Here is a 27,148-nt window from a genome sequence, read left to right on the forward strand (position 1 = left end):
CTCTCCTGGATTACTGTTACCTCTCTCTCTGTCTGTCTCTGTTCGCTCAAACCCCAGGCTTCTTCCCTCTAAGCAGTTCTCTCCTCTGGCTGCAAAATGTTTTTTTCCAAATACTGATTTGATCATATTACTTCCCTGCTCAAATTCTGCAATGGTTGCCTATTGCTTCTGGCCTTTTAGGATTGCATCCCTTGGAGCTCTCTAGTCCCATCTTTCTTAGCTTTCCAGCTCCTTGGAGCTGTGATCCAGACTTCCTTGAAAACATGCCCTCCAGTCTCATGCCTCAAGGCCTTTGCATTTGCTCTTTTCTCCACCTGGCGTTTCCTCCCATTCCTTTCCCTCTGATTTTGCCCCCTTCCCAGTCTCAACTAGGGCTGTGGCCAGATGAAGGCAGTCCCTCAGGGAGGGACAGGGGAGAGTGGGAAGAGACAGCAACTCTCAGAGCTGCAGTTTACTCAGCTTCAAAGCAGTAAGAAAAAGACAATAAGAAAAGAGACGTCTCAAGATCAAAGAAAGGGGTGGAACAATATGTGAACACTTTGGAAACTAGGAAGTGATGTGTGAGCACGGAGTGATTACTAATGGGTTATCAGGGTGCCCGCCTAAAAAGCCCCTTGTTTTCAAAGTCCCTGGTCCCCTACCCTCTTCAGACCCAGACCACCAAAGGTAAACAGAGGAGATGAAGAGGAAAGGATGGAGAAAGGACCGGTGAAGAAAAGAGGAAAGAAGGAAGTGGAGTGGGGAGGGGGGCCGAGAGGCAGAAAGCATGTGGCTGGAGCCCCACGCCTCTGAGGAAGGAAGGAGAGGGTGACCTGGGATGCTCTCCTCACCCCTCCCCCTCTTCATTGCCCGGAGGTCTGCCCCCATCCAGCCACAGCCCAGGCGGGGTGGGGGAAGGGCAGGGGCGGCGCCGAGGGGAATGAATAATTGAAGTACTAGGGAGGAGGAAGAAGAAGAGGAAGAAGAAAGAGGAGGCGGGAGCCGCCTGCACAGGGTCCTCCCCACTCCGCACCCCACCCCCCTCCGCCGCCCGGAAGTCGCTCCCCGCCTCCTGCTCCGCCAACATGGCCGCGAAGTCGGATGGAGCGGTGGCCGCGGCCGGCCCGGGGCCGGAGGGGGCGGCCGGAGGACCCCGGGGCAGTGCAGGAGGGCGCGGGGAGGCGACAGAGTCAGCCGGGGGGCCCGGGGTGACGGGGGCGGGGGGCCCGGGGCCGCGCTACGAGCTGCGGGACTGCTGCTGGGTGCTGTGCGCGCTGCTCGTGTTCTTCTCCGACGGCGCCACGGACCTGTGGCTGGCGGCCTCCTATTACCTGGAGGGTCAGCACACCTACTTCGGCCTCACGTTGCTGTTTGTGCTCCTGCCCTCGCTTGTCGTGCAACTGCTCAGCTTCCGCTGGTTCGTCTACGACTATACGGAGCCCGCGGGGGCCCCGGGACCCGCCGTCAGCACCAAGGACAGCGGTGCCGGCGGGCCGGTCATCAGCACCAAGGACAGCGTCGTCGCCTTCCGGACCAAAGAAGGCAGTCCTGAGCTGGGTTCCCGACCCGCGCCCTCCTCGGCCAGCACCTACCGCCGCCGTTGCTGCCGCTTCTGCGTCTGGCTGCTGCAGACCCTCGTCCACCTACTGCAGCTCGGCCAGGTCTGGAGGTAGGAGAAACTCAGGTGGAGAGAACCGAGTTGGAAAAGTGGGGGTGGTAAGGGGCTGCCCACCGCCCCAGTCCTTCTGTGACCCTCCACGCCCCCTTACGTCCTGACCTCCGCCCCGCCCCACCCTATTACAGTTCTGATTCCTTCTCTGCCGGCTCTTTACTGACCTCTGCCCTCTTTACATCCTCTCTGATCTGCCTGCTGAAGATAGGGAATGGGGCAAGAAGAAAGAGAAAGAGAAAGAGAAAGAGATCATCAGGGGTGTGTGAATGAGGAGGGCCCAGGGCCAACGGAGATGAATATGAAGCTTGGAACAGGGCCCCAGGGCTCCATCCAGCCCTGTCCTACTCCACTTTGCCTGAGTGCTGAGTCTGAACATGGGCTTAGGAAAGATCTCAGAAGTCCTTCCCCGCTCTCAAAGATTCTCAGTTTGGAACTGCAGTCCATTCCCAACCTCCCAGGAGAAACAGAATTTGAGGCAACTAAATGAATATCCTCCCCAAACTTTTTGGACTTTTGGGAAAGGGTGTACTGGACCCAGCTGAGAGGTGTCTAGCTCTTTCTGCTTCCTAAGATTTCTTCAGTGTCTCTACCCTTACTCTCAAAAGAAACAGGGCTAAGGGGATTTGGGATCTTGAATCTGAGGTTAGATAGCCACTAGCTGTTCTTTCATCTCAGGACAGTAAGACAAAACTGAGGCTTTGTACAGCAGCCTAATTCTAGGCTTCTTCCTCTGCCAGGACTGAGGGTGCATGCTGAGTGGAGCTGAATTAATTGGAGACAGGGGAAATTCTGAACCTAGGGTTTCCCTTGAGTCTGTATTTCTCTAGTAAGTTGGGCTCTACTGTGTACTGACAGAATGAACTTGCGTACTATTTGAACTTAGGCAAACCCCTCCTCCCTCCAAGCCTCAGTTTCCTTACCTGTGAAATGAAGGAGATTCCCTCTTTTTTTCATCTCATTGACTTACCATCACATTTTGTTACCTTTTTGGGTTGGTCAGGTGAGGGAAGGTCTTTGTAAAAGCCCTGCAGACTATAACATATTTTAGGAGTACAATAGATTATCATGATTATCACAGATGTGGGGAAAACATGGAAAAAGTCAATGCTACTGCAGAGTAAAGGGTGATTATTGCTGTTGCTAAGTTTATTCTGCTACTTGTTAACATGTTCTGCTTAACTCAGTAGATTCAGTTCTGGGCTGAGGGTTGGAAACAGGACTCCCAGGGTTTGTCCCAGCTGCTCACTTGCTGTGTCACCCTTGTTATGTTGCCAAATCTCTCTCTGCCTTGGTTTCTCCATCTATGCTTTGCCTAGATGTTCTGTGTATTCCATTTAGTTTGCCCTGGGGGACGAGGTGGGTGGAACTCTAGCCACAAAAGATGGTGTTATTATTATTAGCTTGACACATAAAAATATTCATGTCTACATCCAGGAACTAATCTGCATTTATCATTCTGTGCCCGAGTGGACAGATGGTGAAAGATATTTTTAGATTCTGAAATGGTAACTTCCTATTCTTGGTAGCCAAAGCTTCATCCCCCTTTCCTTTCAGCCTAAAGTGGGCCAACTGCCCCTTGACTCACTGGCTACCTCAAAACTTCCTTCTCCCCATGCTCAGAATCTACTTACAAGGAATGAATACTTTTTTTCTTAAACATAAAACTGAATTTCCCTCAAACAGAGCAAAAAACGACAATGGGGTGGGGGTGGGGTCTCAGGAGAGTGGCCGCAGATGGCTGAGAGTCCATTGAACTCCATGGTTTCTTAGATAAAAGGGCTAGCAATTTCTACTCAACCCTATTTGTAAAGTGAGGGGGTTGGGATGAGGTGATTTTGCAGGGATGACAAACTAATAGCTCTTGGATTGAACCTGGCCTACAGTAGTGTTTTGTCTAGCTTGTATAATATTTCAAAAATTTAGAGTCCTCACTCTCCCTTGGAAAAAAAGGCATCTAGCAGTTCCAGGCCTGGAACAATTTAGACAGGATATTCGTGCTTCAGTTTGTCCAGTTCCAGTCTCTTTGATCACATCTGGACATGAGACCCCTAATTTACAGTTCTGTAACAATTGTTTTATTAAGCACTCACTTTGCACCAGCCTATTGGTTGCCTTTTTACCTGTTTCATCTCCTGTATCCCTCCTAGGAATCCTGTAACATGGTTGTCTTATCATTCCTACTTAACAGATGAGGGAATGGAGGCTCAGAAAGGGGACATCCTTGCCCAAGGTCACACGACTAGAGAGTAGAAGCGTTGGGACTCAAGACTCTCTGCCTTCAAAGCCCAAGTTCAATTTATTTACCCTGCAATTCTGCCACTAAAGTGTCCCCCAAGCTCGAAGAATTATGAGTCTGAGATCCCAAGATTCCAGGATGATAGAAAGTCAGGGCTTCTGCTAGACTGAGATAAGAATGGGAAAGGAGGGGGAGGGAGTGGAACTATGTGGCTAAGGATGGGGAGACAGTGCATATTGTCAGAGAAGCGCTGGATTGGGGGTAGTGTGGGGATCAGGAGACTTTATGCAGGTTTGTAACTAGCTTGCTAGGTGACCTTGGGCAAGGGCTCTTCCCACCTCTGGGTCTCAGTTTCTCTGTACATAAAATGAGAATAATAGATTTGATGACCTTAAGAGCCTTCCCTTTTCTGGAATTCTGACTCTGGGTCTAGTTATCAGGGCTGGAGCCTCTGGGCTCCTGTCCCCAAAGCTTTGGATTCTAAAATGACTGAGGATATGGCTAAATGGAGGCAAATTCCGATGAGAGGCCACCAGGGTTGGTATTCCTAGAAACTAAGCAATGTGGGCACAACATGTTTGCTTACCATGTGAAAGGTTCCCACAAAGAACAGCTTCACTGTTCAGTGGGACTTGGTGCAGATGTTCTCACGGGTGGAACCTGGGGTAATGAGGAAGATGTGTGTGTGTGACCTGCAGAATCAAAGCTGGGGGATTGGCCAGTCATTTACTTCCTGAAATTTTTAATAAATTAATCCAAATAAATTAATTTGAAACCTAAATAACTCCTCATGCTTGTACTGATACAATGCTGAATCAAAATTTGAATACTTTAAGGAGCTAGATAACATAGACCTGTGTCAGTACATAGGTTTCAGTCAAGGGAACAGTATGAGGCAAGCCTAGAGAAGCTGAAGCTACTACCCAGCTCCAGCTGATGGTGCCATGTGAAATCATGGACCAGGTGTTGTCTTGATTTCTCTTGAGAAATCAGATATTGGGATTTTTTTGGGGGGGTGGGGTGGGGATGAATTCTGCCAGTATTTAACTACTAATTAAGGTTTTTAAAAATAATGTCAACTACATGAAATAAATGTGGGCCCTATCCTCCTTGTAACTTCTCGCCAGTTCTTCACAGTTGATTGAAGTCCTTTGTTTTTCTGTTCTCAAACAATGTGTATTATTATTTTAAATGCAAAATGGGGCTCTGAGTTGGGAGAGGAAGGAAAGGAATTCACAGACACTTTACCATCCATGCCTCAGGAGGCCCCATGTGAGGTGCTCTAGGAATATGATCTTTTTTTTTGCCCTGAAACTTTCTCTCTGGTGGCAGTTGATTTACCCATTTATAAGCCAAGAAAGTGAGACTTGGAGAAGTCAAGTAACTTGCCCAAGGTTACCCATCGAGGTAGTAGGGGAGAGGTGAGATGTCCACCTACCTTTGTCCAGTTCCCAAGCCCAAGCTCTATCCCTGGTACCATCACACTGGCTACATTAGAAGATTCCAGAGCAATGGCCTAGCACAGAAACAGACTGATCCCCAAGAGAACACACAGATCCTCTGGTCAGACATGAAGCTGGCTGTGGGCTGGACACCAACCTGTGTATTCATCCCTTTCTGCCCAGCACGCCTCCCCGCCCCACACAACCCTCTGAGCTGTTAAGCCACTCAGCGCTGTTAAGCTAATTAAAGTCCTAACCCTGTCCCCTCTGACCCCGTGGGCAGCAGAGCAGTAAGCCATGAATCCTGCTTTCCCTAATCTTAAACTCACTGGGCCCCAGCTTTGCCCAGATAAGCATGATTTGTTAAGCCAATTAGTGGGAGACGATCTGGCATGGGATTCCTCCCAGGCTGTCGGGATCTGGGGACCCCAAACAGGGAGAAGAAGGAAGGAGGCAAACTGGACATTGAAGGCCCTCCCTCTAACACCCCCTCTATGTTTAGGCCCCAGTATTGCTCCCTCTGCCTCCTCACAAGCTCTGCACGCAAGAAAAGTTTGGAAATGAATTAGTGACCTCCCTGGTGTAAAAAACAGTCTCTGGGTTTCCTCTCTGGGAAACTCTATTCTTCACTTAATGGTTAAGAGCATGAACTCTGGATTCAAATGTGCTCGATTCAAATCATGACTGTACCATGTTATATATGTGATCCTGACCAGACACATAATCTCTCTGTGCATGTTTCATCCTTTATAAGTGAGACCATAATGGTGTCACCTTTTCGGTTTTTCAAGGTCTCACGAGATAATATACCAAGGGTTTGGCAAAGAACCGGCCCATCATTAAGTATTCAGAACCGCTGGTAGTGGTTCATACCATCAGCCTGAGCTTTATTCCCTGTGGAAAGAGGTTTGTTCACTGAGTAAGTGGTCTGGGAGTGGGCAGGAAGGTAAGAGGGCCTAGAAGGCCCCTGAAGCCATAGGGACATGGCAGCTGAGCGTTTAATCTGTAATCATTCATTCCACAAATACATGGAGCACCAGCTGTCTACCAGGCACTGCTCTAAGCGCTGGAAATAGAGTGGTGAACAAGACAAAGTCTTGGCCCTCTTGGAGCTCAAAACTCTAGTGGGTGAAACCAATAGACAAACATAATATAATATAAATTACATAACATAAATGTAATATTTAATAAAAATATAACACAGAATATAAAATATAATGGGTCAAGAAAGTGGTAAGCCCTAGGGAAAAAGTAAAATGGGTTAGAGTGTAGTCCTTCAAGATAAGGTAGTCAGGGCAGCCTCTGTGAAGGGTGGGCACATGGGCAGAGGGCTGAACAGGGTGAGGGGGAGCTGTGTGGACATCTTGGGATGGGTGTTCCAGGCACAGGAAGGGAGCAGGGCAAGAAGAAGTCTCTGGGGCAGAGGAGAGAGCTGAGGGGAGAGTACAAGAAATGATTGTGGACAGGTTGGCTGGGGTTGGACAACGCAGGGCCCAGGGGAAGTTTGGGGTTTTCACTCTGCACAAAGTGGGGAGCCCAGGAGGATTTGAGCAGAGGAGGAACAGGACCTGGACTTAGGTTTTACAACGATCACTCTGGTGGCTGGATGCAAAATGGACTGGAGGGAGGCCAGGGTAAGTCTGGAGACCCACAGAGAGGCTGCTTAATGATTCAGGTGAGAGAAGATGGGGGCTGGACCAGGGCAGTAGCAAAGCAGAGAGGGACCTGTTTCAAGCATAGCAGACAGGGCAGCTTTTCTTCTTTGGTCAGTTACCCCATTGGGGCCAGTTAATGGTTGAGAACTCATACTCTGGAATCAGCCTTATTACCTGTGTCGGCCACTTTCTGTGATTTTGGGCAAATGGTATAACTTGTCTGTGCCTTAACTTCCTCATCTGCAAAGTGGGCATTCTTCCTAACAATATCTATCACGTGTGATCTGGAGGAGTAGTGAATTAAAGAATGTATGGGTATCACAGGACCTGGAACACAGGAAGTGCTCAATTCTCAGTAACCATTACTATTTGTATTATTACTTATAAAACAGGTCAGGAGTTGGATTCCACAGTGGTTTTCAAACTACATTTCACCTCTTACCATCATTTCAGCCTGAGCATCTCAAGTTTCTCTTTTCTTGATATGGTGACTGCATTTCTAAGATTTTGTTTTGACAGCCCTACAACTGAAACATGTTTTATAACCCCTTGAACTCCGTGACTATCCACAAGGTCCCTCCCTGCTCTGACCTTGCAGGGTTGTTGCAGTCCAGCCTCACCACCCACCTCCTGGGAGACCCCTCTCCAGGATGCTCTCCACCCCACCGTCCTCCCCTCTCTGCCCAGCTGGCAGCAACAGGCCATTAGAGCAGCCCCTAACAGGCACAGCGGGCGGCAGTTGGGCCCAGTGTCCCCTGTTTGATCTATAAAGACCACACAGGAGAAGCCCGGGGGAGGGAGGGCTGCCAGGAAATGGCTTTGAACCCCCGGCAGCTGGGGCGAAGGTCCCTAGGGAGAGGAAGGAAGATGGGCTGGGATTACTCTGGCCTCTCCATTCACCACTCAGCCTTTGTAAGGGCCTCGGAATTCTTCCCTTGGGAAATCCTATCAGCCTCCAGTCCCTCTCCTCCCCAATTTACCCCTCCCCATCCTGCCTCCACCTGCAGTTCTAAAGCTCAGAGCTGACCCTGCCATTCTGTAGCCAGAGGGCCAGCCCTGGCTCCCCTCTGTCCGTTGAGTGAGTCTTATAGCTGTAGCCTGGTGTCAAGCCCTTTACCTCCTGCCCTTTCATCTCCTCACCACTCTGCCCACCCCCGACGCACCCCACCCTGCCCATAAGCCACACGCTCTTTTCCTTCATGCCTCTGAGCAGCTGCCTGCAGTCCTTCCTTCAGCAACACCTCCCTCGCCTCGCATCTTCCACCCAGTGAAACTCTGCACTCCCTTCAAGGCCAAGCTCAAATGCTACCTCTGGGAATTCCCTGGCAGTCCAGTGGTTAGGGCCCTACACTTCTGCAGAGGGCACAGTTTCCATCCCTATTTGGGAAACAAAGATTTTGCATTCTGCAAGGTGCAACCAAAAAAAAAAAAGAAAAAATTCACCTCTTCAGAGTAGCTTTCCCTGAACAAACCCAACACGTGCCACCTTCTACCCTCAGACCCCAACTCCCACCCCTCAATCAGACAGACTGTTGTTTGTTCTTTCATCTAAAATGGAAATTGCTCGCTTGTTTTGTCTGTTTACAAAGGAACTGTATGTGTTCGTTGAAACCTCAGGCAGCACATGAGAGGTCCCAAGAAGACTGTCCTCACTCATGATCTCTGGGGGCTGAGAGGTGGGGTTAGGAGAGACTTTTCCCTTATTAACTAGGTATTTCTTATATCACATGAAGATTTTACTCTGGTTTTTAACTAACCAAGAAATACATGTATACATTTTACCCATACACATTTTAAAAACATGTTTGTAAAATAAAACCTGTTTGTAAAAATTCAAATGTTATTAAAAATTACAACTATAATTTTAGAGACTTAGATTAGATCATTCCTCTTCAATCCTGTCAGGTTGGGAGTGTGATAATGTAGAATAAGGACTGTTGAGCCCAAACTCTGACTCTGCCACTTATGACCTTCAGCAAGTCACTTAACCTCTCTGGGCCTGTTTCCTCATCTGTGAAATGGAATAATAACATGCCTATACAAATGGCCCTTGTGAGGGCTATTGAATTAATATATTGAATTTGCTTTGCACAGTACTCAAAACATCATACATTCTCGATTAGTGTTAGCTAGAGTTATTGGCTTATTGTTACAGATGTGGAAACTGAGACACAGAGAGGTAACAGCCTCCCAATACATAAGTAGCTAAGCCAGTGCATAGGAAGCCATGCAGTCGGGCTCCCAAGCCCACATATGTAACCACCAAGACATACTGCCTTCTACTAATTAAGTGTATTCTTAGAAAACAAATAATCATGCGTTGCTTTGGAAAAAGTCAGAAAAGTATTATTTTAATTTTAATATAAAGTACCTACTGTTAACACATTCTGGGTTCTTCCTCTTAGACTTTCCCCCCAGGCACAATTACTCATTCCTTTTAGCCCCACTGTCCTGATCAGATTCTGTTGTGATCCTTGCCCACCTGATTGGTTTTCTTACCAGATTACAAGCCCCTGGGGTGTTGAAGCCTCGTTCATTCTTCTCTCTATCCCCCATGGTGAATGACTCCAAGCAGACCCTCTGTTGCTCTTGGTGGCCTTGTACCCAGCCAGCTTTGATGAGGTCCATAGGAGATTCTTGGGGCTTCCCTGGTGGCTCAGTGGTACAGAATCCTCCTGCAATGCAGGAGAAGCGAGTTCAATCCCTGGGTCAGGAAGATCCCCTGTAAGAGGGCATGGCATCCCACTCCAGTATTCTTACTGGGAAAATCCCGTGGACAGAGGAGCCTGGCAGGCTATGGTTCATGGGGTCACAAAGAGTCGGACATGACTGAAACAACGGAGCCTGCATGGAGATTCTCGGAACATGAACTCTGTTGAAGCAGGGTTTGCATCTGTGTCTGAAGTGGGGAGCGCTAAGGCAATGTGAGAGCACTTCACTGTGTAGACATGACACTGGGGTCTGCTTATTTCTTCATCTGCAGCTGCAGCCTTCCAAACTGTCAGTGAAGAAATGCAGGCTCAGGGCAATACATATGTATTTGTACAAGATATAGTAGCAGCAACCCTGGGGCTGAGTTCCCAGGAGGATGCATGAGCAGCTGACTTAGGAGACAGAGGAAGTAAAATTCCTTGTATGCAGTAAGTGCTCAATAAATTTTCACATGAACTAAATAGAATCTTGAAAATCAGAACTTTCCCCCCACTGTTAATATTCTGGGTTCTTCCTCTCTGACTAAAAGTTACTATTAGTAATGTGACTTTAAAAAAGATTTATTTTACATTGGAGTATAGCTGATTAACAATGTTGTGTTAGTTTCAGGAGTATAGCAAAGTGGTGCAGTTATACATATATATGTATCTATTCTTTTTCAAGTTCTTTTCCCATTTAGGGTATTACAGAATATTGAGGAGAGGTACCTGACTTATACAGTAGGTCCTTGTTGATGATCTAGTTTAAATATATCAGTGTGTATATGTTAATTTCACACTCCCAATCTATCCCTCCCCTCATCTTTACCCCCTGGTAATCAAAAGTTCACTCTCTAAGTCTGTGAGTCTGTTTCTAAAATCAGAATCTTGAGCAAGACATTTCACTGCCTGGGATTCAGCTACCCCATCTGTAAAGTTCAGCTGGGGCCTTGGGAATTCTGGATGAGTTTTCCCAAGACTCAGGCAAGACAGCAAAGTAGCTGAGAGCTTGGAGCAAGTGGTACAGCCCATGGCCCCATGGCTTCCTCGCTAGGTAACCTTGGGCAAGTTGCCCCACCAGCTGGAGCTCTAGTTGCATTGTGAAATGGGATGATAGAACCCACCCCTTAAGGTTCTTGTGAAGATGTTTTGAGGGACTTCCCTGGTGGTCCAGTGGTTAAAACTCCACGCTTTCAAAGCAGAGGACATAGGTTTGATGCCTGGTCAGGGAACTAAGATCCCACGTGCTGTGCATACAAATAAATAAATAAATGTGTGGTTTTTTTTTTTTTTAAGGAACCATCATTACCTTAAATGACCATATTCAATTATTTAAAAAAAAAAGATGTCTTGAAATAATATAAATGCATGGGCCTTCACATACTATATTCTCAGAAAATATTTACCACCAATTATTATTGGCCCAAGTAGCAGCCCATCCTACTTGTTTAGTAACAAGACAGGGGTTGGGAGAAGGGCATCAAGGGACCTGACACTCACTACCTCTCACCCCCGGACTCCCCTTTCAAGGAAGAAGACTTATCTGTGACTCAGAGACAGTATGAGGATAGGTGACAATAGGTTAAAGGGAGGCAGAAGCTGTTTGATAAGAAGGAAGGTCACCTTGACAATCAAGCTGCCCCTAAGAAAGAGGGTTGCCCCAAGGGCTTGAACTCCACGTCCCCAGACATGGATGCAGATAAAAGTGGCTGACTTTGGCAGGGGAGCTGAGCAGGGCCTCCTGCCTTCAGTTTGGAGGATAAACAAGTCATCTCTAAAGTCCCTCACAGTTCTGAGTCTGTGGATCTGACTTGAGGGCTTCGTGACACTTACCTCCAGACCACAGGTTGCAAATCAGTGGCCCAACAGCAAGTCCAGCCTAAGAGTGTGTTCATTTGGTCCACATGGTATTTTTTTCCCCTCCTGTTTAATGAAACTTTATTATGGAGATAATTTAAATATATAAAAGCAGAGGGAACAGGATAATGATTCCTCCATGTACCACCATCCTGTTCCAAGAATGATCAACTCCTGGCCAGCACCATCTGAAAGAACTTTCTGCAGTGATGGAAATTTCATGTGTGTGTGTGTGTGTGTGTGTGTGTGTGTGTGATCACTGCATCCATAAATATTTCAGTACATCTAAAAAATAGACTTTTAAAAAATTTAACTAAAGTATGTAATACTGTCACCATACCTAAAAAAGAAATAATAATTTCTTTTAAATTCATATGGTAGTTTTAAAATTAGTTGCCAACATTTCCAAATTGAATTTTGTTTCATTTTTTGTTTTTTTTTTTTTGCATGAGTATCCTAATTTCCAGCTCTTCCTGAAAAACTGAAATTCCAGCCATACTGGGCTCACATTCTCCCTCCCATGGCAGCAACCAGTTGGAGCTGAGGGGCAGCTGCCTTTTTAGACAGGACATCACTCTATCATTCCCCAGAGTCCCTAATAATATCAGCTAGGCCCCTCTACCATCTAGGATCCCTCAGACCAGAGACAAATGAAGTGGTGCTTTTTTCCCTGCCTTGATCTTCAAGCACCTTCAGATGTCACCAGGAGACCAGGATCTAACTCCCTGTCCCTCACATGCTCACATCATCCCAATGTCGCACAAGGATTTCAGGAAAAGGGGAACAAAGAGCCTTGGGCTAGAATATGGAGTTCTGGGTTTTAGTCTCTGCTGTGCACCCATTTCACAGATGGGGAACATGAGGCCCGAGAAGGAAGGAGATCTGGCTGTGCTCAAACAGTGAAGGACATGAGACAGGAACCTGGTCCCAAACACTTTGCTGGAGAAGAGCCACCTGCTTCTCTGCCAGGCAAAGAGAGGCACTGGTTAGGAGCTGACCGCAGTGGGTGGGCTAAGAGAGGGTCTCAGCTTTTCAGCCAGAGCCTAAAATTAGTGGCAGGGAGATGTTTGGCCAGCAAAAAAAAGTGCTGTGTCTCTGTAGGGGGCTGCTAAGGAGGAAGGAGACAGCCTAGCTCCCAGCACCATATGAATCAGGAGCCAAACGTGTAAGATCGCATCCTTTACTGACATTTATGACTCATTTGGCTGCCAACTCCAGGAAGGTCCCATTTTGCATCCTTGCAGGAGCACACAGCATTGATGGGTGGACAGATGGGGAGGGAGCCGCAAGGCCATTCCCCCCAAGAGCATACTTGGCCACAGTGCAGGTGAAGTAGCTGTATAATTGGAGGCCCAGTGTTTCCCAGGGAACATACAGATCACATCTAGGTCCTCAGCTTGATCCGTGTCCTGCAATGAAATGGGGAAGTTATCCATCCCTAACCTGAGGTGCAAGTCGGATGCTTCTGGCTATTGACCTTGGGCAAATCACTTTTCCAAGTGCCTGCTAAACATCTCTGAGGTTCATCCCTTCTGTCTGGGCCATCCTCACCTCTCACCTGGTACCTGGTCTCCCACCCTCCACCCTTGCCTCCCTCCAGTCTGTCCCCTACAGCCAAGGTACTCCCTCTAAAATGCAGAAGTGCTATCTCACATGATCTTCATCCTCTTGTTTAAAACCTCTCCTTGACTTCAGATAAAGACTAAATGCTTCACCATGAGCCCTTCATCCCTTGCTTCCTCGTCTCCTTTTCAGGAGCTATAGCCGTTCTAACTACTTACTTCTCCCTCCCAACTCAGAACCTCTGCCCATGTTCTTCTGCCAGAAACCCCCTTTCTTCCCTTTACCTGGTTAACTCCTGTTCCTGCTTCAGATCATGGCTCAGTAGCCACCTCCTTCAGAAAGCCTTCCCTGACTGCCACACTTTTCCCCAGCTGGGCCCTTCTCCAATAGCACTGCCTTCCTCTGCGCTGGAGCACAGAAGCTGGTTGGAGCATGTGCAGAAGCCACAGAATGTCTGTTGTTTCAGGTTTACATGACTATTTCATTAATGTCCAGGTCCCCCACTAGACAGCACCCAATGGATCAGGTCTGTCTTGCTCCTGAGAGTGCTTAGAACAGCTCCTGGCATACAGTAGGTACTCAAAAATTGTGGGTGAATAAATGTCAGTGAACCTCCTCTTTTCTCCCATCCAAGTACTAACCAGGCCCGACCCTGCTTAGCTTCCGAGATCAGACGAGATTGGGCGCGTTCAGGGTGGAACCTCCTCTTTTCTGAGACTCAGTTTCTTCATCTGAAAAATGGGGATCATGCCCACAAAATGCCATAAGCTGCACTGAGAATGTTAGCAAAGTACCTACAGAAGGTCTTCAGAGAATGGTTGTTATTTTCTGGAGGTGGGCAAACACCCTGAAGAACACCTTGTCCTGAAGGAAATTCCCTGGACCTCTGTCTTCTGAGGACAGATTCAGTCAGCACCCAGGAAAGTCAGCAAGGAATAGGTCTCAGCCCCACCAGAAACTATAAGACCTCCTCTTCTTGCTGGAGCCTCTGAGTCTGTCATCTTCTTAAAACTTCTTATTGGTTGAGTGCTCCGTACTGAGCTGGGCATTTTATACAAATCACCACTTTCTTTCTTTTTTTTAATGTTTTTCATTTATTTTATTTTTGGTTTTCCTGAGTCTTCATTGCCATGTGCAGGCTTTCTCTTGTGGCAAGCAGGGGCTACTCCTTCATTGTGATGTGCGGGCTTCTCATTGCGGTGGCTTCTCTTGTTGCAGAGCACAGGTTCTAGGCACACAGGCTTCAGTAGTTGTGGCACATGGGCTTAATTTCTCCAAGGCTTATGGGGTCTTCCCGGACCAGGGATCGAACCCATGTCCCCTGCGTTGGCAAGCAGACTCCTAGCCACTGTGCCACCAGGGAAGTCCCACCACTTTCTGATTTCATAGCTACCCAGAAAAGCTGAGCATTGAGTGAAGGGGTTCAGAGAGGGACTCAACTTGCCCAAAACTACACAGACAATAAATGATGGCATCAGGATCTGAGCCCAGGGCTCCCTGACTCTCAAGATTGACTCTTTACCTCTGACAGCCTTCAATTGGGGGCTTATAAAATACATTCATACTCCTTATTCACCCACTCCAGTACTCTTGCCTGGAAAATCCCATGGACGGAGGAGCCTGGTAGGCTACAGTCCATGGGGTCTCAAACAGTCCCACACGACTGAGCGACTTCACTTTCACTTTTCACTTTCATGCATTGGAGAAGGAAATGACAACCCACTCCAGTGCTCTTGCCTGGAGAATCCCAGGGACGAGGGAGCCTGGTGGGCTGCCATCTATGGGGTTGCACAGAGTTGGACACAACTGAAGCGACTTAGCAGCAGCAGCAGCAGCACTCCTTATTCACCCATTCAAGAATTCAACAAATATATACTGAACATTAACAATGTGCCAGGCACTAGCGGCATAGCAGAGAAGAGGACAAGCATGGTCCCCACACTCATGAAGAGACAGACAAGAAATATGTAAGCAAGTAAATTAGATCATCTCTGGTTGTATGTATATTATTAAGAAAATAGGGTAACTTGATAGAAAGTGGCCAGAGGGGCAGAAGTGCTTTGGAAGGCGGGGCAGAGGGGATCTGGGAAGGGCTCTCTGAGGAGGTAACACTGAGCTGAGATGAAAAGAATGAGAATTTGCCAGGTGTTGTTAAAGCCCTTTTTAGGCAGAGGCCCTGAGGCTGGAAAGAGCTTGGGGTGTTCAAGAAGAAGCGAGACCAATGCAGCTGGCGATGGGGGAGATGGGGAGGGTAGAGGGAGATGAGATCCTAGAGGTAGGCAGGGGCTGGATCACACTGGGCCCCAAAGGTTATGGTGAGGATTTTATTCTAAGGGGAATAGGGAGTGACATGACCTGATGGAGGATTTTACAGAACCCCTCAGGCTGCTGTGTGAAATATGTGGTCTAAGAGGGGAAGGAAATCAAGGTGGACACAGGCTGCCTCTGCTTGGGGTTGGGTGGCTTGGACCAGAGAACTAACACAGAAATGGAGAGAAATGCTTGGGTTCAGGACACAGCAGTAGGGTCTTAATGTTATCAGAACTAGATTGGTGGGGAGATGAGCCTAATGAAAACTCCCTGGGACAAGCAAGAATCAGGTTACTGGGACCTATTTTATAGGAAGACTAAAGCCCACAGAGGGGCTGGACTTTCCCAGAAAGACCCAGCCTTAAGCCTGGGTCTCCTGACTCTCCACCCAAAATTGTTTCTCCGCCCCACCCCACTCTCCCCAGGTTTCTCTAAACCCACGTAATTCCAGACAAAGCTTTAAGGTCCAGCCCCATCCGACATGGGTCCTCACGGACAGCACTCTTCACGCCCTCTGGGCAACCAAAGCACCTTCCCTGGATCAGGGGCCCATGGAGAGCCAAGTCTGAGTCCTAGGTCTGGCACGAACTTGCTGGGTGACTTTATACAAGTCGCCGCCCCTTTCTGGGTCTCAGCTTCTTCATAAGGATAGTAATAGGGATACTATCAAATAAGGATAGTAATAGTGTCCACTCCAAAGATTTGCTATAAGGAATGGACACTATGTATAAAAAGCACAGCCTGTCATACAGTTGGCACTCAATAAGTGCGAGCTGTTATTGTTATTAATGTCTGCACACTATCCCCATACAGACTGCCCGAGCGGCAATGGGCTCAGTTGGTCCCATGTTCCTGTTCCTTCCCATCAGCCTTGCCTGGTCGCCCTCCAGAGCCTGCAAGCCAGGCCCACACTGGAGACCAGAGAGCTGGCTGTGGTGCAGGGCTGTTCCTGGATGGAGCAGGAGCGGGGGAGCCGCTGGAGGCTGCTGTGTTTTTTGGCCCAGAGCTGTGAGGGGGCGTGGAGAGGGACGAGAACACACACTCGGAAACGCGGAGATCGACAGATGGAGGCGCCGAGGATGTGAGAGACGCAGACAGACAGAGAGAGCCCTGGAGTGGGGAGAGGGGGAGCAGGCAGGGGAGGGCGGCCGGAAAACTGGCAGTCACGCGAGCCACGAGCTGAGCAGCAGATCAGCAGATGGACCAAGCCACAGAGAGACCGAAAGACAGACAGACCAACAGGCAGTATCCACAAGACAGACAGAAAGACAGACAGAAGAACAGACCTGGTATCCAAGGGGACAGACATCCTATCCTGACATCCAAGGGACAGAGACAGATAGGCTGACTTAGGACCCCAGGGTCAAGCTGACTAATAGATGGACATAGTATCTGAAAGACTACGTGACCTATAGTCCAAGGACAGACAACAGGACTGACCCAAGGTCCCAGGGTGACAGACAGACAAGTAGATTGATTGACAGTAATGGAAGAACAGACACATAAATAGGTTGACCCTGCATTCACAGGACAGACACAACAACAGGCTGATCTGAGCCAAAGATGGAGATAATGACCCACAAAGAAGTGGGACTGAGGACCACAGAGAGACGGGTCCAGGCTGACCATCTGCACGGAGACTGAGGCCAAGGCCAGCAACCCTGACTGGTGCCAGAGACTCGGGGTAACCCAGGAGACAGACAGGGTGACCCTGACACTGGGCCCAGAAGCTTCCGGGCTTCTCAGGGACGTGGGATCCCTCATCTTTCTCCCTTCTGCCTCTTAGAAAGGAGCCCTCAGTGCTGAGGGATGCTGGGCCTGGGGAGAAGGGAAGGAGCTCTGTCCATCTCCTGCCCAGCTGCCTGCTCATGGTGGGTGACGGTCTCGAGGAGACAGCCTTTTGGATCCTTGAGTGGGAGGATGTCACACCTCCACTCTTGGTTTCTCTTTTCTCCAGGCTTGCTTGTTTTGCTCCCAACCCCAGCCTTAACTATAAACACTTACTGTTCCAATTTCCTCCCAGACAGTCTTCTTCTCTGAGCCCAAGACTGGGAGTCAGCAAATTAGATCCAAAATAAGACTTCTGAGCACCTGTTTCCTCACCGGTAAAATGGGGGTGGTAGAAACTGTCTGTTAGGTTCGGCGCACACCAGCCTCAGGCAGTTTAAAGCTTCGGGGAAAGGGGGATGTCAGAGTTAGCGAGGAACATCAGGGAAGGCTTCCTGGAAGAGGAAGGACAGATATTCCAGCTCTATGCTGACTCAGGCAAAGAAGCCCCAGGGCCACCAAGGTCAGGAGGGAGACACTTACAGACACTCATGCACATGTATTCATTCAACAAACATTTATCGAGTGCCTACCACACTTACTGATGCTGAGGATACAGTGGGGACCAAGATGGATGAGGTCCCAACCCTCAGTGAACCACAGTAGTGTAAATTAATAAATAAGATTGCTTTATAAGGTATATTAAGAAGAAAATGACAGAGTGATATGAGAGACGAGAGGGATTCAGCAAAAGTGGGGGGGCTGACATGGGATGGGTGGTCTGAGGCGCCTCTCTGAGAAGGTGACCTCGGAGCTGAGGAAGAGACCCTGGAGTCACAGGAGGATCTGGGGAAAGGGGGCTCCAGGCAGAGGAAGCAGCAAGTGCAAAGGTCGGAAGTCAGGAACAAGTTGGGCTGGGTTCCAGGAACCTCTAGGGCACAAATGAAACAGTGGTTTGAGATGAGGTAAGAGAAACAGGCAGGACCAGATGGTTTAGGGCCTGCAAGCCAAGGGGAGATGCTTGAATTTTACTTCAAGTGGGAGGGAGGCCCTTGGAAGGGTTTGAGATGGGGAATAACATGATCTGACATGATTAGTTTTTAAAATATTCCATTGGTTGCCATGTGGATAATGGATTACCGCAATAGGGTTGGGGCAGGAGGTGGAGGTGGGGGGCAGGAGTGAATGTAGGTCTGAGAAAGCAGAGGATAATGATGGCCTGGACCAGCGTAGTGGCAGCGAATGGACAGACTGAGGATATGTTTTGCAGGAGAGCAGAGGCACTGCCCCCAAGGCTGGATTCCTTTCCCTGAGACAGGATGTCCTGTGTGGATGGCATCAGTCCCATTTGTGAAATGGGTGAAAATCAACTTCTTCCACATAGAATGGAACTGGGTGGGCTACCTGGAGGAGGCGTTAAGGGAGGCTGCTAGTACATCAACCACATTTCAATGAAAAGAGAGGCTGCTTGGTGATCAGGAGCCAGAGGCCTCCACCTAGCATATGCTCCCCCTCTCTATGTGCACATCCCCCTACAGTTCACAAATGTTCACAAGGGGTGAAATGAGGCTTAGAGAGATAGAATATCCAACGCCACACAGCACCCAGGGCAAGGGCAAACCCACAAACCCAGCATATCCACCTTGCCTCCTGATCCTCGCCCCAGTGGCTGTGATGTAGACAGAAGGGCAAATGCTGGCCCCTTTCTAGAGAAGGTAAAACTGAGGCCCAGGAAAATTAGGTTATGTGTCCTGGGCTGGACTGTTTTAAGACCTTTATGGGCCCTACATCTATCTATCAAGCATATTAAAATGCAGCCATATCAAACATCGAGTGTAAATTATATATAATCAGATGAAAGCCAAATTGCAGTTGACTGGCGGATATGATGTTCTGTTTTGCAGACATTTAATTAAACATTTATTAATTTTGATTCTACAGTTTTTCCCTATGTTTTAGAGCCAATTTTTCCCCCTGGCTTCAGACATTTTCCCAGGCCCATGAAAACCTTGCAGGACTTTGGCAATGAGTGTTTAGTGCAGACTGGAAGGGACAGCCACAATTTTTGGTCCTGTTGCCAAAAGGGGCAGAATGAGGCTAAACGGAGACCCTTTTATCCCCAGACTGTAGCATGATCTTTCCATGCTCCCCGCTGACCCAGTGTTCTTGAGTCTCAGAAGTCTTTCTCATCCCCTCCCGCTTCCTTGCTCCAGCCCACAGCAGCCCTGGGCTGGGTGAGCCCTTTGTCTGTAGTTCGCTGGGGCATGGGTGTTGGGAGCTGGCACGGGAGGGGGCAGGAGTGGGCAGGGAATTGGGCAGGCAGCCTGTCAGCTGGTGATGGATGCTGGCCGGGCCGGGGCCTCCCTCATGCTGACCTAGGCCAGGAAACAGATGGTCTTCCAGCCTGAGGGAAACTTCCAGGGTGTTGCCCTCCCCCAACTCCCCAGGCCCTTTCACATTGGACCAGCTGGTCTCTCCTTCCTGTCCAAAGCCAGAGCCACAGGACTGGGAGAGGGAATGGGGAGCAGGGAGACAGGCTGGGATGCCTGGTGTGCATTTGGGGCCCTCAGACGCTCTGGGGGTCATCTTGGTCTCTCTCTTAGTTGCCCCCACTTCTGGCATCTCCAGCTCTGTGCTCGGCCCCTTCCTCTGTGCCCTGCCTTAACTCAGCCCTGTCATCTCATGCCTGGACCAAACCCCAGCCTCACCTGGCCTTCCTCCAAGCCAACCTTCCAGAGTGAGCTTTCTAAGCCACCGAGCTGATCATATCACCCCTGATTCTGGGACCGAATTCAGATTTAGAATGAAGTATGAACTCTTCATTCCAAAAATTCAATGCCCTTCACAATTCTAGTCTTCCAAAGACCCAGGAAAACCCTCATTTCCAGGCCTGGCAAAACACTGCCCATTCCCCTAAAAAGCCATGTTCTCTTGTGCCTCTATACCTTCACTTCAGTTGGATTTTCCACATGGAATGCCCTTCTGTGCTTCCTGCATATGTTCCCATGCTTGCTTTAAAACAGATCAAATGTTTCTTCTTCCAGGACATCTTTCCTGACCCCCTTCCCCAGCTAAAGTTATCCATCTCCTCTCTGAGTTCCACAGCATCTTAGAGCATCTAGTTCAGCTCTTAGCTTATCTCTCTTTCCCATGTGACTATGAGATATTTGAGGGCACAGGGCCTAGCACATAGCAAGAGGTGAAGATACCCTCACTATGTAAGTGAATGTTCTAGTTGCAGAGATCCTTGCGGGGAACGAGTGATGGTAGGCAGGGGTCCAAAGAATAGTAGCCAGAAGGAGGCAAATTTCTGCTCAATCAGAAGAAACACAATTTGGCTCTTGAGCTGCTCAGAACTGAAGGCTCTGCCTCAGGAGGTAGAGTATCCTTGTTCTGAGAAGTGTGTGAGCAGAGGGGTAAATGCACAGGCCGGGAACTGCCAGAGGGACTCCAGCGCTGGACAGGAGAGTTAGACTGTGGGGCCTTTGCATGTCTTGAGTCAGCTTCTGAGGGAACAGCCCTCTTCCCTGTCCTCACTGCCATCCCATAGTGTGTCACACTGACGGTGCATCTACCCCACCCACTGGTCCTGGGAAGACCCAGGGATGGGAAGGCGCGCCCTAAATGGGTGTTTCTGGCCAAGTTTTGGGGGGACACTTTGGGTCCCAGAATGTTAGTTCTGAAAGGATCTTCAGCGTCATCAACCCCATCCCTCTTGTCGGCAGATGGCAATGCTGAGGCCCAGCCCATTGCTCAGACTGGGATACTTATTTGGGGAGACTCTGGGGTTTAGCTGAGCACAAATTCCAGGGAGCACTGTGCTTCCTCTCTTGGGCTGGTGACACACAGTTGACTATAGAACATCGTGGAAATGCCAGCACTTCACATGTGGGAATAGACCCCCAGATCCCTGGCTCCCTGATTCTACATTCAGGTGATATAGCCATTGAATCTGGTGGGACTTTCTCCCCTGATCTGGAGGAATATGACTCCTAAGGGAGCCCTCTCTGGTTTCAGCAGAGGGCACACCTGTCCTGTGCTTCAGAATTTGGGAGTTGAGTTTGCCAGGAGTGAAGCTGCTGGGCAAGGAACCAGGGCCAGGATCTGTGTGGACAGATCTTTTGTCACCCTAATGGGCATTGCACTTTATAGCTGCAAACTATCTCATCCATTTAATCCTAACAGCCACTTTAGATGGGATCAGCTAGGATTCAGAGAAGGTCTTCTTCAAAATCACACAGCAAATTAGAAACAAAGTCAGGAATTGAAGTCAAGTCTTCAGGCTCCCTTCCATACCTTCTACAGGGTCACCTGAGTTCCATTCAGTTAAACAAGTTTGCAGTCCTGCAGCCAACATGGATTGGCACCTACCATGTGCGAAGAACTGAGGGTGTAGCAGTTAGCAAGCCAACCAGTCATCCTTATGGAGTTCAGTCTGGGGGAGATGGATGCATAACCAGGCACTTACAACTCACTGTGACAAGTGCAATGTTGGAGGAATGCTAGAGAAAGCCCCTTACCTCAGATGGGGTGGTCAGCAGAGGCTGCCTGAAAGAAGTCATGTCTAATACCTTAGCCTTGGATGAAAAGCAAAACTTGTCCAGGTTTAGGGCTAGGGTGGGGATTGAAAGGCAAGGCAAGGTGTTCCATGAAGATGAACGTGAGCATCGTGAACATCTGTGATGAGTGCAAAGCAGGTGGAGCTGTCAAGTTTGTTGTGAGCAGTTGGTACCAGAGGAAGCAGCCAAGTTTCAAATGCCAGGGGATCTCTGAGCAGCTTCCCTATGGGGAGAACTGGGCACTCAGAGGTGGGGTTGGGGAAAAAGCCAGGAAGCCGGCCACAGAACTGAAGGCTGGTACCTGAATGGTGCCTGAACCTGTATGTGGGCAACTCTTTATGGCTTACAGTGAGAGGCAGTGTTGTCTAATGGTTAGATTTGAATCCTGGTTCCACTACATCCTAGTTGTGTGACCTCGGACAAGGGACATAACTCTCTGGGCCTCAGTTTCCTCATCTATAAAATGGGGATAATAATAGGGCTAGTGTAAGCTCAGGGTAGCGTATCAGGAATCCTGCAAAGAAATCCTGCTGTAACTCGTCACAGCAATAAGTGATGTTGATAATGCCGTATGAAAGGCTCGCTGTGTGCTAGTGCTTCAAGCTGGTGAACCCACTGGGAACAGCTCTGTGAGGTGATCCTTTTGCGATGTCCGTTTCACAGCCTAGGAAACAAGCGGAGAGCAGGAAGTGCCTTGCCCAGGGCTACACTATCCCCCGGCGCTTTGCACTTGCTGGCGGGGGGCGAGAGGCTGGTCGGGAGAGGGCGAGGGGGCCCAGCGCGCGCGAGCCCGAGGCCCTGAGCACCGCGTCCTCCCGCAGGTACCTGCGCACCGTGTACCTGGGGCTGCAGAGCCGCTGGCGCGGGGAGCGGCTGCGGCGCCACTTCTACTGGCGGATGCTGTTCGAGAGCGCCGACGTGAGCATGCTGCGCCTGCTGGAGACCTTCCTGCGCAGCGCGCCGCAGCTCGTGCTCCAGCTCAGCCTGGTGGTGCACGAAGGCGGCGCGCCCAGACTGCTGCCCGGTGAGCCCCGCCCCGCGCCTGCGCGCCCCCGAGCCCCGCCCCCCGCGGCTCACCTGTCTCCAGGACAGAGGACAGCGCCACTGGTCCGCTGCCCAGGCTTAAGGCCCCTTGGAGAGGCCCCGTCCACTCCTGCATCCTTGGGCCACTCACTGTCCGGGTTTTAGAGGCCCCGCCCCTCTCCTCTCCCCATCTTCCAGGCCTCTGGAGACCCCCCACGTCCCCGCCAATGGCTCACTTACTCTCAAAGTTAGGCGACACCTACGCCCCTCCACCCCACCCTCTTGCCTCCTCTCAGGCCCTCTCCCACCCTCCCTTCCCCATTGCCAGGGCAGACGAGACCCCACTTCTGCCAAGTCCAGAGAGGCCCCTGACCCCATCACCACACTGCAGGCTCTCAGGGAAGCTCCCTGTCCGTTTCTTTCTCTAGACTGTCCCCATCCCAGCCTGCATCTCCTGGGGACCGCTCTGCCTCAGACCTTCTCAGTCACCACCCGCTTCCAGAGAGCCTTTCTATCCCACCCCTGGCTGCTCTTCAGCCCCCTGGAGACCCCTCCCAGGTTTTGTCCTGGTCCCCATGTAGTCACCCCACGCAGCCACCTTGCTGTGCTGTGCTCAGTCCGTCGTGTCCGACCCTTTGCAACTTCATGGACTGTAGCCCGTCAGGCTCCTCTGTCCATGGAATTTTCCAGGCGAGAATACTGGAGTGGGTTGCCATTTCCTTCTCCAGGGGATCTTCCCGACCCAGGGATTGAACTGGTATCTTCCAAGTCTCCTGCATTAACAGGCAGATTCTTTACCACCGTGTCACCTGTGTCAGAGGGAAAAAATCACATTCCCTATCTCCCTGGGGCTCCCACTCTCCTCCCACCCAGACTTTGCCTGATACACCCTCAGTGTTTCAAAAGAGTTTATCACCATCTCTCAGGTGCCCCGGACATCCCTTACCCAGGGTCCCGGGCTCCTATCGAAACTTCCCACCCCAGCATTTTCTTCCCATGCCCTCAGCTGTGCTCAGCTTCAATATTCCTTTCCACGCCCCAGCCTCATCCTGGTGGCCTATAGCTTCTAACAGTCCCCTCTGGCTCTCCATTCCCTAATCATGACCCTGCTTCTTCACCTCCTTTTCACTCCCAGAGTCCTGGACCCTATTTTCCCACCCCCCCCCCCACCAAGACCCCTGAACCCTAACAGCCCCCTACTAGAGCCCTGCACCTGACTCTTACAGAGATCAAAATCACCCACCTCCCCTCTCCCTTGACGTCCCCACCCCTGTGGAAGCACCTAACCCTACCACTCTCAGCCCTACATCCGTGTTCTGGAAGACCACCTACCCAGACCTTCCCCACACCCCTCTTTGATTTAGAGACCCTGCCCCCCACACCTCCTCAGAACCCTGCTCCTGACCCAGACCCCTCCCCCTTTCCCCAGACCCCAACCCAGACCCATCCCTAACCCAGCCCCCCCCACCCCCACCCTGTCTCCGCAGCCCTGTCCATCTCCGCCTCGCTCGTGTCCCTGGCCTGGACGCTGGCCTCCTACCAGAAGGTGCTGCGGGACTCACGGGACGACAAGCGGCCGCTGTCCTACAAGGGCGCCGTGGCCCAGGTGCTGTGGCACCTGTTCGCCATCGCGGCCCGCAGCCTGGCCTTCGCGCTCTTCGCCAGCGTCTACAAGCTCTACTTTGGCATTTTCATCGTGGCCCACTGGTGCGTCATGACCTTCTGGGTCATCCAGGGTGAGACGGACTTCTGCATGTCCAAGTGGGAAGAAATCATCTACAACATGGTCGTGGGCATCATCTACATCTTCTGCTGGTTCAATGTCAAGGAGGGCCGCAGCCGCCGCCGCCTGGCCCTCTATTACTGCATCGTCCTGCTGGAGAACGCCGCTCTCACTGGCTTCTGGTACTCCAGCCGCAACTTCTCCACCGACTTCCACTCACTCATTCTGGTCTGTGTGGTGGCCTCCAGCTTCGCGCTGGGCGTATTCTTCATGTGTGTCTACTATTGCCTCCTGCACCCCAACGGGCCCATGCTGAGTCCCCAGGCCCCCGGCTGCATCTTCCCTAAGGCCCCAGGGCCCTGTGGCCCACCAGCTGATGCTGTCACAAGTCCCCCAAGGTCCCTGCCCAGGACTACAGGCCCTGAGCGGGATGGGGCCTCCGTGGGAGGCGAGCGTGCGGGGACCCCCACGCCACCTGTCTTCCAGGTGCGGCCTGGCTTGCCTCCCACACCTGTGGCCCGCACCTTGCGGACAGAGGGGCCTGTCATTCGGATTGACCTGCCTCGGAAGAAGTACCCCGCCTGGGATGCTCATTTTATTGACCGCCGGCTCCGGAAGACCATTCTGGCGCTGGAGTACTCCTCACCCACAACACCCCGCCTGCAGTACCGGAGCATCGGGACCTCCCAGGAGCTGCTGGAGTATGAGACCACCGTGTAGGCCAGAGTTCCCCGCGAAAAGGGTGAACTTAGGCTGATCCCACATCGACCACAGTGTTGAGCCCAGAATTGCAGGGCCACCAGGCTGAGGGCGAGTGGATCTGTTGGTCCAAGGGTAGAGTGGCCCCCATCGTTGGGTTCTTTCTTGGGAGGGGACAGCCTTGTGGAGCCCCAGCCCTTGGCCCTGTTTTCAACCCTGCGGCCCATTTCCTAAACTCTTTGGAACCAGGGCCCAGGGAACCAACTGGTGCTACACTCCTCGTGAGCTGCCCCACGTTCATGGAGGCCTCTGTATCAAGGCTGCTGCCAGGGGCCCCACACCTCTCCCTGCCTGGAGTTGCCCACCTGGCAGCCCTGGAGGATCCGCCAGAGGAGGGAGTTCATGACCTAGGCCCTATGCTCCTCAGGGGGTGTGGGGGTGGGCTGCCTCTGAGAAGGATGGAAGAGGCCACCGAAGATGTGGGGTGAGGTGGGAGCGTCTGGTGAACGAGGTTGGTACAGCCCTTGGGGGTCGAAGCCTGGAGCCTGGGCAAAAGGGGAATTAAAGGAGGGAGTTGGGGTGGGGTGGGAAGTTGGGGTGGGCTGGGCTGACAGTGCTGGAGGCGGACAGGAGGAAGAACCCTGAGACATCTGAGGGGTCCAGACTGGCAGAAGCATGAAGGGGTGGCAGATTTGGGGGAGAGGAACTTGACCTGGAGCGTAGAGAATGTTCCTCAGGAGACCCCCTTTGTTGTGGGTGCTGTTACGGATGAGGTTCTAGGCACCTCAGGTGAAATGTTTCAAGGAGCCTCTCTTTGTTCTAGGTGAGCCTCTGGAACATTTCTTCTAGATAAAGGTTTTGAACACAACAGATAAACTGCCTGGGAAGATACTCTGTCCAGGTTCGATTGTAGATGAGCTGCTGGCACATTCAGCAGAGGAACTTCTAGAGAGACATTCTTTGTTCTAGACTAAGTTCTAGGACACGTAGCTGATATAATATCCTAGGGAGTCACTCTGACCTGTATTCTGTTATAAAGGGTGCAGACACTGGCACCCTCTCCCGTGCTGTGGCAGGGACTCTAGGGGAATGGGGGCTCCAGACCCCTGTGTGAGTGGAATATTCTAGGAATGGGTACCCCAGTTCTAGACTTCTAGGGTTTATATGAGTTCTATGCCCCTGTGAGCCTTGGTCCATAGCCATCTTCCCAAGAAGAAACTGTCCTCAGAACCTCTGAGACATTTCAATTTGCCAGCTGGTTTCCAGCTGGGAAAAATTAGCTATGAGGACATGACATGAATCTTGGCTTTTAGCCACCTTGCAGATGAAGCTCCCTGGAGCGGCAGCTGTAAAACTGACTTGTTTTGCCTCAGATCTGACAACCCTCCAGGACCCAGGGCCCAAACACCCCAGGGCATCCTTGTGACCACTCAGCTAGCGTCTTTTCTCTCCACCTGGGACAGCCAGTCCTGGAGTGTCGGGGGTACGGGAGCCGAGATGAAGGCAGTTTTGTGGGGTGAAGGGCCAGAGCCTCTAGGTGAAGCTTGGAACCCCTCCCCTCAAAACCTCCTCCCTCGTGCCTACTAAGGCACGTTCACTGCAAGGGCTCAACAGGCAATACTAAGGACACATGCAGACCTGGGCTGGATGAGGTGGATTTAAGAATCCTAGACTATGCAAATTAGAAGGGCAAATTAGCCCTTCAGAGTTCAGCCTCCCTTGGGTTAAAGATGGGAAGTGAAGCCCAGAGTGGCAGCTAGTCTCACAAGGTCCTAGATTCCCGGCTGTCCCATCAGATAGTGACGGGTGACAGTGAATTTGCTGAAGGTGCTGGAAGAGGGCCACACTCAGGGTGTGCAGGGTAACTCCAAAGGCAGAAAAGACAGGACTGCACACACATACACACACACACACAAAAGCACATGGCACCCCCATAACACATCACCTCAGCTTCCCCCCGCAGCTCCTCTCCA

The 27,148-nt window shown here is 50.6% G+C and overlaps 1 protein-coding gene across 1 annotated transcript; it reads left to right on the forward strand.

Moving 5' to 3' along the window:
• Nucleotides 1-998: 998 nt before the first annotated feature.
• XKR7 (XK related 7) lies at nucleotides 999-25,740 on the forward strand. Its single transcript, XM_020916183.2, has 3 exons — nucleotides 999-1,648; nucleotides 22,552-22,754; nucleotides 24,241-25,740. Exons 1-3 carry the CDS (start codon nucleotides 1,065-1,067, stop codon nucleotides 25,194-25,196), a joined length of 1,743 nt encoding a protein of 580 aa, XP_020771842.2. The 5' UTR covers nucleotides 999-1,064; the 3' UTR covers nucleotides 25,197-25,740.
• Nucleotides 25,741-27,148: the final 1,408 nt, after the last annotated feature.

The sequence above is a fragment of the Odocoileus virginianus genome, chromosome 9, assembly GCF_023699985.2.
Source record: "Odocoileus virginianus isolate 20LAN1187 ecotype Illinois chromosome 9, Ovbor_1.2, whole genome shotgun sequence".
NCBI classification, from domain to species: Eukaryota; Metazoa; Chordata; class Mammalia; order Artiodactyla; family Cervidae; genus Odocoileus; species Odocoileus virginianus.

Excerpts from the sequence above, each read along its gene's own strand:
- XKR7 (XM_020916183.2), top strand. The coding sequence starts at position 1,065 with ATGGCCGCGAAGTCGGATGGAGCGGTGGCCGCGGCCGGCCCGGGGCCG. Across the intron at positions 1,649-22,551 it reads CAGCTCGGCCAGGTCTGGAG|GTACCTGCGCACCGTGTACC; the intron begins GTAGGAGAAACT and ends GTCCTCCCGCAG. Across the intron at positions 22,755-24,240 it reads CGCGCCCAGACTGCTGCCCG|CCCTGTCCATCTCCGCCTCG; the intron begins GTGAGCCCCGCC and ends CTGTCTCCGCAG.